The 12471-nt window shown below is 57.7% G+C and overlaps 1 protein-coding gene across 1 annotated transcript in view; it reads left to right on the top strand.

Annotated features, from left to right (window-relative positions):
• The window catches only part of IGSF21 (immunoglobin superfamily member 21), a 273439-nt gene that overhangs the window by 179804 nt on the left and 81164 nt on the right, over window positions 1–12471 (top strand). Inside the window, exon 3 of the mRNA XM_027965645.3 lies at window positions 8276–8397. Coding sequence (XP_027821446.1) covers window positions 8276–8397 — 122 coding nt within the window. The remainder of the gene's footprint in view (window positions 1–8275; window positions 8398–12471) is intronic.

Raw genomic sequence — 12471 nt, 5'->3', positions numbered from 1 at the left:
CACCTCCTCACACTTGCATAGGCTCCTGTCCACGTGCATGAGGCCCACAGAGCCAGCTGCCGCCCACCCCCCCGCCTGCCATTCTCAGCTGCCTCCGGCCCGGGGCCCGCCCCGCACCTCATCCCTGAGCTGCTGTCTGCCTTTGCTCGGTAACCAGATGAGACAAGGCAATTTATGACACCAGCTGTCTCTGTCAAAACCGGATCTCCCACACGCACAAGGGGAAGCCAATTACCCCAAGCCCAGCCCTGCCAGAAGCCAGGGCTTGCAGGGAGATAGAGTCGGGGTGGGACCCGGCCACCCGGAGGGGCATGGTGAGCGGCACCCGCGTTCCCTGGGAATCCGGCACCCTCCTCCCCCAGGCCCCGGGGGAGCCTGTCCTCTCCTCTCTGTGGCTGCCCCCCCAGCCCCCACTCCCAGGGCAACACAAGAGCAGACTCGGGGCGGAGAGCAGGTGGGCAGGGAGTCTAGAGGAAGAGTGGCCCAGGGTCACCATGGCAACAGGGAAGGCAGGAGCCCTGTGGCCTTCCCGCTACACAGCGAGCCGCAGGGAGGCCGCGCCACTGTCCCCTCTGCTCTCCACCTTTGCTCTCCCTGCCCCTCTCTGAGCAGGGGCCCGCGCCTGGCCCAGGTTTCCCTCTGCCTAGAACCCCCACTCCCTTCCTTGTCCCACCCAACCCTTCCCCCAGCTGTACCACTAGCTGGGCCACTTCCTCTCTGGACCTCAGAACGGACCCTTGGTTCAAGTCTTCGCTCCTCCCCCCGACAGCCTGGGCAGCCTGGTGAGCGTCAGCCCTTCAGGCCTTTGGTTTCTGCATCTGCACAAGAGGTTTCGCTTCTACAGAAATACTGACCGAGAGCCCCTCTATCGCCAACTGTGCTCTGGGAGGGCAGATACAACCCTGAACGAAACGAAGCCCCAGCCCTCTGGGGCTTCAGGTTTTGCTGGAGGAGCTGGAAGACGCCCACTGCAGACAGTTAAGTGAGATGACTCTTCACTGGCTCAGAAGCTGCGTCCGCGGCAGCTGTCCCAGAATCAAGCATAGCGCTCGAGAGGAACTCAGTCAGTAGGCGAATGCCCAAATGCACAGACGGCTTGGCGCCAGTGCTGAGGCTGACTTGATCTCAGCCCTTCTCCAGCGGTGGCTGACCTGGCGTCACCTTTGCACCGGTCCTTGGAGGGAACTCTCTCCGCCTAATTTCTGAGCGGTTGGATGGAGACATGTCTAAGTAGACTTCAGGACACTCCTGTGCTGACTCATTGATTTACTCCACAAATGTACGTCAAGGGCAGACCATGTGCCAAAACCCATGCTGGGTGCTCGAGGTTGAGTGGGGTGGAGAGGAGACTCCCAGGTGCCACTGCATGGCAGAAGTTTCTGGATGTGCCCTTCACATTTCACAAGATGCTCTCACATATGGGCATTTCATGGGCTCTTTTTAAGGCATTTTTAAAACTCAGTGTTAGTCGCCCAGTCATGTCAAGCTCTTTGTAAACCCATGGACTGTAGCCTGCCAGGCTCCTCTGTCCATACAATTATCCAGGCAAGAATACTGCAGTGGGTTGCCATTCCCTTCTCCAGGGGATCTTTCCGACCCAGGGATCAAACCCAGGTCTCCTGCATCTCAGGCACATGCTTTACCGGCTGAGCCACCAGGGAAGCCTGGGTCTGATGAGCTTTTTACAGATAAGGAAATTGAGGCTCCAAGACTATCGGTGATTGCTTGAGAGCCCAGAGCCAGCAGTGACAGCCCCCACGGACGAGCTGAGCCTCCTCATGCTTGGCCCAGAGTTCTGGCCACCGTTAATCACTTTCAGCGTCCCTTTCCCTCAACGACAAGCCTCCACGGCAGCCACGGCTCCTGCCCGTTCTAATAGCCTGGGAGCCGCCTGGAACCTGCTGGTGCTGGGATTTGAACCTGAGCCGGCCTGACTCCCGAGCCCAGGCGCCATCGCTCTTCCACGTCTAATCAGTTCATTAAAGCCCTCCTTGCAAACGCTCCCTCTCACTGCCCAGCCACAGAGACCTCAGCTGCACCATTTCCAGGAGAGCAAATTCCTTCCCGGCTGGAGAGGAGTTGGGATAATGTAGGCAGGCGATTTAAACAGCTCCGGCAAAATACACCAGTGGTTTTCACTCTCTGCCACTATTACACTTTCCAGCCGCGGCGGGATTGGCCCATAAGTGGGATATCAAGTTTATTACAGCTATTTCCAACCTGTAATTGGTTTTGTGGAACACAAAGAGGAGGAGGTTCGGGGTAGGGGGAGGCGATTCCCCCGACTCCTTTTTTCTTTTCTTCTCTGGATGATGGCACCCAGGGACATTGGGAGGAGACTAGTGTTGGAAACTTATTTGTTTTTCAAATTGAAAACCTCTGTCAGCCCCGCAGGCTCTCTCGCTGCTGGCTGGATTCAGTCCGTTTGCCATGCTTTGGTGGCTGCACTTGCAAAATCAACCCAGCCTGGCTGAAGCCAGATGTGCTGGTCGGGGGCAATGGGGGCCTTGGAATGGGGTCAGGCAGCCTTGGGACCCGGGGGCAGCTGCGGAGCCTCGGCTGAGTGAGCAGGGCACGTGGGAGGTGCGGCCTCCAGGGCCAGCTGTTGCAGAATCAGAGCATCTGGGCATTCAGAGTAGAGATGGCCCTCAGAGCTCACCCTGCCCCACACCTCCTCACCGAGCATTTCGGGAAACTGAGGCCTGGAGAGAGGAGAGGCGCAGAGCAATTCAGAGCCCGGGTCTCCACCGCTGCAGCTGATCATTCAGGGGACCAGTACCAGCCGGGGCTCTTGGTCTTTCCAGATCAGTAGAGATTGGCTGCAGGACAGACAAGAAACTCAGGCAAGGCGTCGCTGGGCCCCTGCTGCATCCGGAGGGAGAGAGAACAAGTCACAGGGGAAGGGGGTTGCTGGCGAGAACGGCTCCCTCACGCGAGCTGAGGGCGGGGGTGTGTCCAGAGGGCTGGCTTGGGGGCCCCCCTGTGGCTTGAGTGCACGAGGGCATGTGGAGGGCCTGCCTTCGCTCCCGGCACCTGATTTTTGCTCCCAGTTCTTTAGAAGCGGCAGCTGGTTTGGGGGGCTTTTTGGTCTTTTGCATCATTTGGCCCAGAATTTGCTCCCGCTGCAGCACGCGTGCAGTTATGTCTAATCCCACAGAGTTCCTTCGGGTTTTTGAGAAGTTTGTCCAGGTGGACGCACGGCAGTAAAGGGTCCCAGGTCCTGGCCTGTCTCAGAATGACCCCCGAGAGAGAGTGCATCAGGGGCACGTGGGCTCTGTCTGGGGCATCACCATACGGATGGCCCCGCCACCTTCCCCGCAGGGCCTGGTCCCACCAGGAAGCCCCATCCGACCCAGGCATGGCCGCAGCAGGACGTCCTGAGGCAAGTCTGTGTTGTCAAGCAGCAGGGGTGGCTTCTCAGTTCCTCGTGGGGTCCCCAGTGCCTGGCACGTGGTGCGGATTCAACTCAGATCAGTTGCTCAGTCGGGTCCGACTCTCTGCGACCCCATGCACTGCAGCATGCCAGGCCTCTCTGTCCATCACCAACTCCCGGAACTTGCTCAAACCCATGTCCATTGAGTCGGTGACACGATCCAACCATCTCACCCTCTGTCGTCCTCTTCTCCTCCTGCCTTCAGTCTTTCCCAGCATCAGCTCATTCGTGTAGCAAATATTTACTGAGTAAGTACCATGCGCCCAGCTCTGGGGGGCAGAGCGTCAGCAGGGTCGATAGAGACCCTGCCCTCACAGAGTGTGTGTTCCAGAAGCAGCTCACATTCAAAGCCTGTTTATTGATTCAGTAAAAATCTGTTGAATGAATGGCTGAGCACACAAGCCCGTCTCCCTCTGGAGGAAGGAAACCCCACCCCACACCTCTTTAACTCTCCAACAGCACCTTGTCTGCCCCTGCCAGCTTCGCCGTCCTCTGTCCTGACTTCCTGGTCCCGCCTGCCCTGGGCTCTGGGTGACTGTCTTGGAGTCTCTGTGACAAGCCTGGCACCTGGTCCTTGCTCGGAGCCTCCGCAAGCTCTCTCTCTGGGCTGATGCAATCGTACAAGAGTTCAGTCAGGTCCTGGGCCCCTGTTCTCTCTCCCTGCGAGCACGGACCCCTGCCTTCCATCCTCGGTGCCCGCATTGGCTTCCGGCTCCTTCCACCTGCCCCCCTCCCCAGGGTTGGACCCTTTCTTTCATTGACTGACTTTCTGCATCCTCTGGCTTTTCGACAAGTGATATTCTGCTCTTTAGCCCTGAAGAGTGAGAAGGGAAAAAGTGGTGACTCAGAAAAGTGTTAGTGTTCATAACAGTAAGTATCTCCACTGAGCACACACCAGGCGATCTATCCCAGCCTTGTCTCCTTTAATCTTTCCAAGAAGATAAGTCGGGTTGTCCCCATTTCACAGATGTGGGAACTGAGACTTAGGTGCGATAGCTTCATCAAAAGTACTAAGTAGTAGCCAAAAGTCAAGGATTCGACTGGTGTGGAGGAAATCAGTCTAGCTTCTTGCTCAAGCCTCTCATAGGCAGGGAGAAGCAGCCCAAGACGAGGTGCTCCGAGAAGAGGGCCCACCTCCTCCAGGAAGACTCCTGTGATTACCCCTTCCTCCAAAGGAAGCCTCGGCTCCTCCGCAGGCCTCAGGTGACACTTGTCTAATGCTTGTTGCTACAGCCACGGTCTCCCTGGCTCTGGCCTCTCACTTGGCCGTGGGCTGCGCTATCTCCCAAGGTGCACAGAGTCTGAGAGTGAATTTCGAGTCCGTAACTTTCCTTTAACCTCCCTGAGGCTGAGGGAGACTGGCAAGTCGGCGGCAGGGAGCTGGGGCGGCGGAGGCCTTAGGTAGAAGCAGCGAGGGCTCGTCTCATGCTGCCCACGGCCAGGGCAACCACAGCGGCCAGACGCAGCCCCAGAGAAAAAGAGGTAAATAAAAGGAAAAGAAACTGGTGCGTCCTTGAGACTCCCCTGTCCCTCGGCCTGAAACGGCGATTTACGGCTCAGATAATTCTCCGGTGTTTTATCTGGGGTGTGTGTGGGTACCTGTGAGTGTACGCAGGGTGTGGGTGTATTTTCCCAGCAATAAAAACCTCAGTCCTGGAGAATAAATTTGAGGAGGCAGTTTTACTGACAGATATTTTTTACCCTGCTTTGTATAATAAAATAAAAAAAAATGGAGTGAAATTTGCGACTGGGCCGATAAGGGCTGCCGCATTTAGGAGGAGATGAAACAGCAGCACCTGAAGGGAGGCGAGGCTGCGAGTTAAATGGGCGGGTGTCTTCCACTTTCACGACTTTAGCAGAAAATTCCTCACACCTCCGCTGGCTCCTGGCATTTTCCCTCCGCTGAGGGTAAAGAGAAGGCCGGGGGAGGAGGTTCAGTTCATTCACAGCCCTTGGCAGCCTAGTGGGTGGGATGTGAGCCCTGATCTGAGAGCCAGCACTCTGCCAAGAGCTCAGTGTGGGGCCTCAGCTGCATCACCTTGCCTCTCCAAGCCTCAGTTTCCTCATCTGCAAAATGGGGAGGTTATGGTCTATTCTGCTGTACGAAAAGGGAAGGACTTCAAACAGATTTCCCAGCCTGTACCTTGTAAGAGGGTTACAGCTTCCCTGCCCCTGGGCTGTGGCAACTAAGCCTGGCTCCTGACATTGCCAGATGTCCCCGCGAGGAGGCAATGGCACCGTCTCCCAGTTCAGGGCTCTGGTTTAAGGGCACTTTGCTCCTCTCCCTCCGCTGTCTTGATGCCCCGTTTGGGAAACTAGTGAGAGGTGAGGGGAGAGACCAGAGGCTGGGACAGCCTGCCTCCTGACTCACTGCGTGCTGTGCGCTAGTCGCTCAGTCCTGTCTGACCCCTCGTGGCCCCATGGACCGCGGCCCGCCAGGCTCCTCTGCCCATGGGATTCCCCAGGCAGGAAGACTGGAGGGGGTTGCCATGGCCTCCTCCAGGGGATCTTCCCGACCCAGGGATCGAACCCACGTCTCTATGTCTCCTGCACTGGGAGGCAGGTTCTTTACCACTAGCACCACCTGGGAAGCCCTGTGCTGCAAGCGTGGTCAAAAAAGCGTGAACCCCCCAGAGAGGAAGCAAGTGAAATGCATGAGCTGTGGATGAGCCTGCAGGAGACGCAGAGGTGTGAGCTCAGCGAGGAGCAGCCTTGTAGTGGCAAGTCTCACTGCCGCCCCTCTCAGGGTCCCGGAGCTCGTGAATGTGTTACCGTCACTCTGAACCTCACCAGCCAGGGCTCCCTGGAGACCCCAGCACTGGTAGGGGACTCCTGCTCTCACGAACTTGCAGTTTCAGGAGGGTGATCCACACTGGCATTGCTTGCGGCTGGCACACAGCTGGCACTCAATAAGTGCTGGCTGGATTGAACTGAATCTCTGTTCTTTAAAGTGTTAGCTGCTCAGTCATGTCTGATTCTTTGCAACCCCATGGGCTGTAGCCCACCAGGTTCCTCTGTCCACGGTGATTCTCCAGGCAAGAATACTGGAGTGGGCTGCCATGCCCTCCTGCAGGGGGTCTTCCCGACACAGGGATTGAACCAGGTCTCCTGCATTACAGGCAGATTCTTTACTGTCTGAGCCGCGGGGAAGCCCAAAAACCAGCAGCAAAACCACCTTGGCCAGACAGATGTGGTCCACGTCAGCTGGGATCCAGATGTGCCCGGGGTGGCCCAGCTGTGCTGAGGCCGGTCCTCCCAGGGAGGCGGAGGATCCGGTACTGCCAGGGCAGGCAGCTTTCAGCACCTCCCGCATCCCTGAAGCCCCTTGGAGGAACCCCCTCCCTGGCCGCCACCCTCCCAGCCCCCTCTCCTGCCTCCAGCACACAGAGCCGCAGGGAGTTAATTCCACTTCTCCAGGACCAGGCATGAGGCCTCCCCGTCGCAGGCTGTTAGCGTGGAGCCCAGCTGAGTGGTGAGAGGCTGCAAGCTCCGGTCTATAATAGAGTTGCTGAGACAAGCGGAAAACTGCAGCCGGGTAAACAGATAAATAATTGAAACAGTGACAACACATACCTTGCTGCTTTGTGGAGTAACACTTTCATTAGCGGGGAGCAGCCCGGTCCTGGGGGTGGGGGTGCGGGCGGGCAGGTGGCGGGATCAGGGCACACTGGGCTCCGGCTTTTAATCAGCTGTGAGCAGCTGGGCACTCGAGCAGCCTCTGTCCTCCAGCGGGGGCTTTATTGCCACCTCGTGGGAGCCTCTGCCTTCTGCGGCCTCTGTGTCCCAGTGCGAAATGGGGACCTCGTGCCCGCCCTCCTCGCCTGTGCCAAGGGCAGCTGGAGGCAGGCACGCCCCCCCACCGTATCGTCTTCTCTGCATTCCCTCCATCAGTCGACTGGGTTCTTCCCAGCCTCCCCCAGGTTCCTCGGTCTCCAGACAAGTCCCTTCAATCAGAAGCAGCTTGTAAACAGAAGCTGAAGCTCTGTGCCCCTCGGCCCTTGGGAGCGCCGACTTCTTTTGCCTTCCAGGCGCTCCCTAGCGAAGCTCTCATTTCACTGGCATCACTTGCCCTCCGCCCCAGGTGCTCTGAATAGGCTCCTTTTACTGAGAACACGTCGCTCTTTCCCACGCCAGGGCCTCTGCTGCTGCTGTCCTTTCTGCCTCGAGAGCCCTCCCTCCAGGCGCCGGGCTGACTCCAACTCTTGCCTCAGAAGACGACTGAGACATTGCTTCCTTCAGGAAGCCCTCCAGGATTACTCTGTCTCCAGGCTGGGTGCTGCCCCGCCTCTGGACTCCCTTGCTATTCTGGCCCTCCCCCTTGTAGAATTTATCAGAAATTGTTGTCGTTTAGCATTTTGAAATCATACAAGATCTCGGCCCAGGGGGACTGGTTCCCGGCCCCAGTTCCTCTCCTCTCTTCCTGTTCAGCCTGTTGCCCCTTTTCCTCTCTCTTTGGGCAAGGATGGCTTTGGGCCAAACACATTTAGGGTCCGTGCCCCAGGCAGGGCAGCTCCCCAAGCTTTAGTCACCACCTTGGCAAGGCCGATCAGTGGGATCACGGAAGTGGCCTCACCTGGTGCCCTGGGACGAGCCCGAGAGAAGGATGGCCCTGCTCCTGCTGAACTGTCAGGCCTCAGGGAGGGACTTGAGTTCAGAGCCTCAGCCTGCACACCGTCAAGTGGGGACAGAAGACCCGGGAGGGTGAGAGCGATGCTCACGACACCTCCCCCAGGGAGTCCCCCCGGGCTGCCTGCCTCTCCGCGTCTCGGGAGCCCACCCTCCGCCTCGGGAAAGGCGGGGCTGGCTGAGCGCTCACCCCGGCTCCTCTGTGCTGCGTTGCAGGTGACGGATGGCGGCACCATCAAGCAGAAGATCTTCACCTTTGACGCCATGTTCTCCACCAACTTCTCACACATGGAGAGCTACCGCCGGCGCGAGGACTTGGTGTACCAGTCCACGGTCAGGTAAGGGCCGGGGGGCCGCCTCTCCAGCCTTCTTGCGCCCCCCACCCCCCCCCCCCGCGGCGCCTGCGGGCTCGGGAGCGGCATCTCGGGAGGACCCTCCACGGGCTCGGAAGGCAGAGCTGGGGTTCTGCTGCAGAAGGGGGGCCCCTTCCCGAGGGGGTCATCCCCTGGAGGAGGGTGAAGGGCAGGGCTCAGGGGGCCGCTCTGCCACAGGGAGCGAACACTTCACGTTGACCTCCCAGGCACTCCTCCAACAATCCCGCGAGGTGGGGTTTTCCAAACCCCATTTTCAGGTGAAGACACTGAGGTTCAGAGAGGGTGAGTGAATAACCAAAGGCCACACAGCCAGGAATGCCAGAGACAGGAGCTGGACCGGCTCCACCCGGGTCAGAAGCCCGTGGAACACACTCTGTGGTTTCCCAGGGCTTCCAGCCTGGGAAGGAAAGCAGACCCTGAACAACCAGACCCCAGGTCCAAGGCAGACCAGGATGGGGAAGGAAGAGCCCCTGGGGGTGCAGATACTTAGTATTTCTGCACCTGCCCCCTTTCTAGAAGACTTTAAGGTAACGGATCCCAGTCCAGGCCCTGCCGCGTTCCAGGTGGGTGGGCCGCACTCCCCTCCCATCTCTCTCTAAAAAGCCCCATTCCTGTTTTGGTGCTCTGATGCTTTATATTCACTGGGTCCCGTCCCCTTTGATCACCTGGTAAACTCATCAGCCTTCAGAACTGAAGTGAGCAGGTCCTGGGGTGTGACACCTTCTTTAGGCAGCCCCTGGCCCCAGCAGAGCTGACCTTCCCCAAAGCCCACGACCGCGGCTCCTCCAGTACACCCCCACCGCCAGAGGGGTCTCGCTGCACTAATGGAGAGTAGCTTCAGCCCTGGACAGGCACATTTTTGCACGCACGCGTGCATGCTTTCTCACACTACAGAGCCAAATGCTTTGCCGGGTTGTTGTTCGGTCACTTAAGTTGTGTCCACCTCTTGGCAACCCCATGGACGGCAGCACGCCAGGCTTCCCTGTCCTTCACTGTCTCCCAGAGCTTGCTCAGACTCATGTCCGATGAGCTGGCTCTGGCTGGTGGCCAGGCAGGAAGCGGCAGTCTGCTCCCAAGCTAGAGGACAGGCCTGCCCCGTCAGGCCTGGCAGGAGCTGGTGCCTGCTGACCCGCATGCTGCGAGCTGACTTGCGCTATGCTTCGTGGGGTACCTGCCACATCCCTGCTTAACGTCTTATTCGTGACCCACCAGGAGGATAAGGCCCCACTCTCCTTACCCAGGTTTTTCAGAAGGAAGACAAGGTCTCCCCACCACCTTGTATCCTCAGCTCTCAACACGAGGCCCGACACACAGCAGGTGTACAGTGAAATTCGCAAATTGAGCGGATGACCCTAGTACCCTCCTTGGCCCTTTGGCCTCAGTTTCCCTGTGCGTAAAATCAGAAAGTGGGACAAGAAGACTGCCAAGGGCAGAGCCAGTCTGCAGAGAGAATCTGGCCTGTGGTCCTCCCATGCACGCTTAGGTAAAAACGGAAGGTGGGCGTGCTCCCCTGGAGGACCTTTCTGGTCTTTGGGCTTCGTGTCAGGAGCTCAGACTGAGCGTTTATTGGGGGAATCTGGTGAGAATGTAGACTCCGTAAAGACGTACAAGCCACCACACAGATGCCTTCATCTATCTACTTATGATTTCTCCTGCACCCACCTCCAGAAAGAACTTGGGGTCTCTCTAAGCACACCCAAGACAAGCAGGTTGGGCTTCCCAGGTGGCGCTAGTGGTAAAGAACCCACCTGTCGAGTCATAAGGAGTTATAAGAGGCGTGGGTTCGATCCCTGGGTCGGGAAGGTCTAAATCCTAAAGCATGGCAACACACTCCAGTATTCTTTTCTGGAGACTTCCTTGGACAGAGGAGCCTGGTGGGGTACAGTCCATGGGGTCGTAAAGAGTCGGACACGACTGAAGCAACTTGGCACGCATACAGGCAAGACAAGCAGGTCACCATCAGAATGCAGAGAAAAAGGTGAAAACTCATTTTGGAGAAGAAAATATTCTGGGAGGCACAAATGATTGCACAAGGGAACGTCTGGATCCCCTCCAGGCCTCCCAGAGAACAGCCCCATCTGCCGCACCCCTGCCTGCTTACCACAGGCTCTGAAGCAACAGCCCCCTGCACCCCATCACTGTCAGTCCCCCACCCACTCCTGACTTCCCACTTGGCTCAGCGGCAACGAACCCGCCTGCCAACGCAGCCGATGCTGGAGACAGCTGTTCGACCCCTGGCTCAGGAAGATCCTCTGGAGGAGGAAATGGCAACCCACTCCAGTATTCCTATCTGGGAAATTCCACGGACAGAGGAACCTGGTGGGCTATACTCCATGGGGTCACAGAGCTGGACACAACTGAGCATGCGTGCGTGCACACATACACACACACGCGCGCGCACGCACGCACACACACACGCACACGCACAGACGCGCGTGCACACGCATGCACACACGCTCGCACACGCATACGCGCGCACTCACAACTGAGCATGCACACACACGTGGGCATGTACATGCTCACACGCACGCACATGCACACACATGCACACGCACAGACACGCGTGCACACTCTTGCACACACATGCACGCATATGCACGCACACACACAACTGAGCGTGCACACACACATGTGCATGTACATGCTCACACGCACGCGCACACACGTGCACACACACACATGCACACCTGCTCCTGGAAGTGTGGGCTCCAGAGTAACTCCTTGCATCTGGTTTCTGAGCCAGGAAGGCAACCTAGAGACTGTCCGAACATCCCTGACGCCCTCCATCTCACGCATCCAGATTGCAGCCCTGGTGTCCAAAGGCCTGGTTCAAACCCCAGCTCAGCTGCTCCCTGCTGAGTTACCTTTGACCACAAGACCTTGACCTCTCTCGGCCTTGGCGTCCTCACCTGTTAAACAGGCTTGATATGGTTGGTGTTGACTTAAAAAAGGAAGCGCAGTGTGCGAGCTGCAAGTTAAGTCTTACTCGGGGCAACGTGGGGGCTGCAGCCCAGCGTCTCAGGCAGCTCTGGGAAACTGCGCCAAAGAGGAGGGGGAGCTGATTCTGGTGAAGGCGGTGCTCATGCAATCAAGCACTTATCTTACTGAAGGCTCTCTGCTTGTCACAAGGGGCTGACGTCACCATGAAGGGATTTAGTGTTTTTCTAGATATGAGGAGGTGCAAGGATTGGACTCATGAAATCAGTTCCTGAAAATATCTATTTAAAGGTCTGTTCCACACCCTGGAACACGTATGTGCTGCGCGTGTGTGAGAAAAAGGTGAAAAAGGTGTTCAACGACACCTTGAACGCAGGCAGGTATTGTTGCTATTATTATTTTCTATGGTCCTGATTTTACAGATGAGGTCAAAATTCAGTTCGGGACTCACCCAAGGGTCCCCAACTGGAACAACATCAACTTGGTCAGGCCCCAACCCGTGTCATCCTAGCCCTCCACCATGCAGCCTTCCCTGTTTTACAAATGAGGAAACTGAGGCCCGGAGGGGAGGAGACTCGTCCAGGGTCACAGACACAGCACAGTCGTGGCCGGGGCTCGCTTCTTCCCCAGGCTTCTCCCAGGATGTCAGGCACCAGGGGGAGTCTCCCAGGCTGAGTGCAGCAGGGCAGGGGGCCACAGGGAAGGGAAGGAAGGAGCAGACCCTCTCGGGTCTGGTCTGATCGTGGAGTCGAGGCCACAGAGCAGCTGTGTTGGCGGATCTGCTCCTCAGCCTGCAGGCTCATTTGGGCTGGCAAGGGGCACGGGACTCTGCATTCACATATAAATGAAGATATTTGCAAATTAATGCATCTCATCTAGAGAGAGTCCCAGCTGCACAGCTGTCTGGGCCGCTTCCTCTCCAGCAGGGAGAGCGGGGTCAGAAGAGGCTGAGAAGATGAACCAGAGTTGGCAGAGAGCAGTTTCTGGGCAGCCAGGGGAGCCCTAGGGACTCCCAGAGCTTCTCTCGCCACTGGTGGGGGGCCCCGAGTGGTGGGAGTTGGGTGGGGTGCCAGGGCTTCTGTCCCAGGTAGGGGTGCAGGT

The sequence above is a fragment of the Ovis aries genome, chromosome 2, assembly GCF_016772045.2.
Source record: "Ovis aries strain OAR_USU_Benz2616 breed Rambouillet chromosome 2, ARS-UI_Ramb_v3.0, whole genome shotgun sequence".
Classification (NCBI taxonomy): Eukaryota; Metazoa; Chordata; class Mammalia; order Artiodactyla; family Bovidae; genus Ovis; species Ovis aries.
Note: the sequence above shows the minus strand (reverse complement) of the source record. Positions and strands in the feature narration are given on the sequence as shown.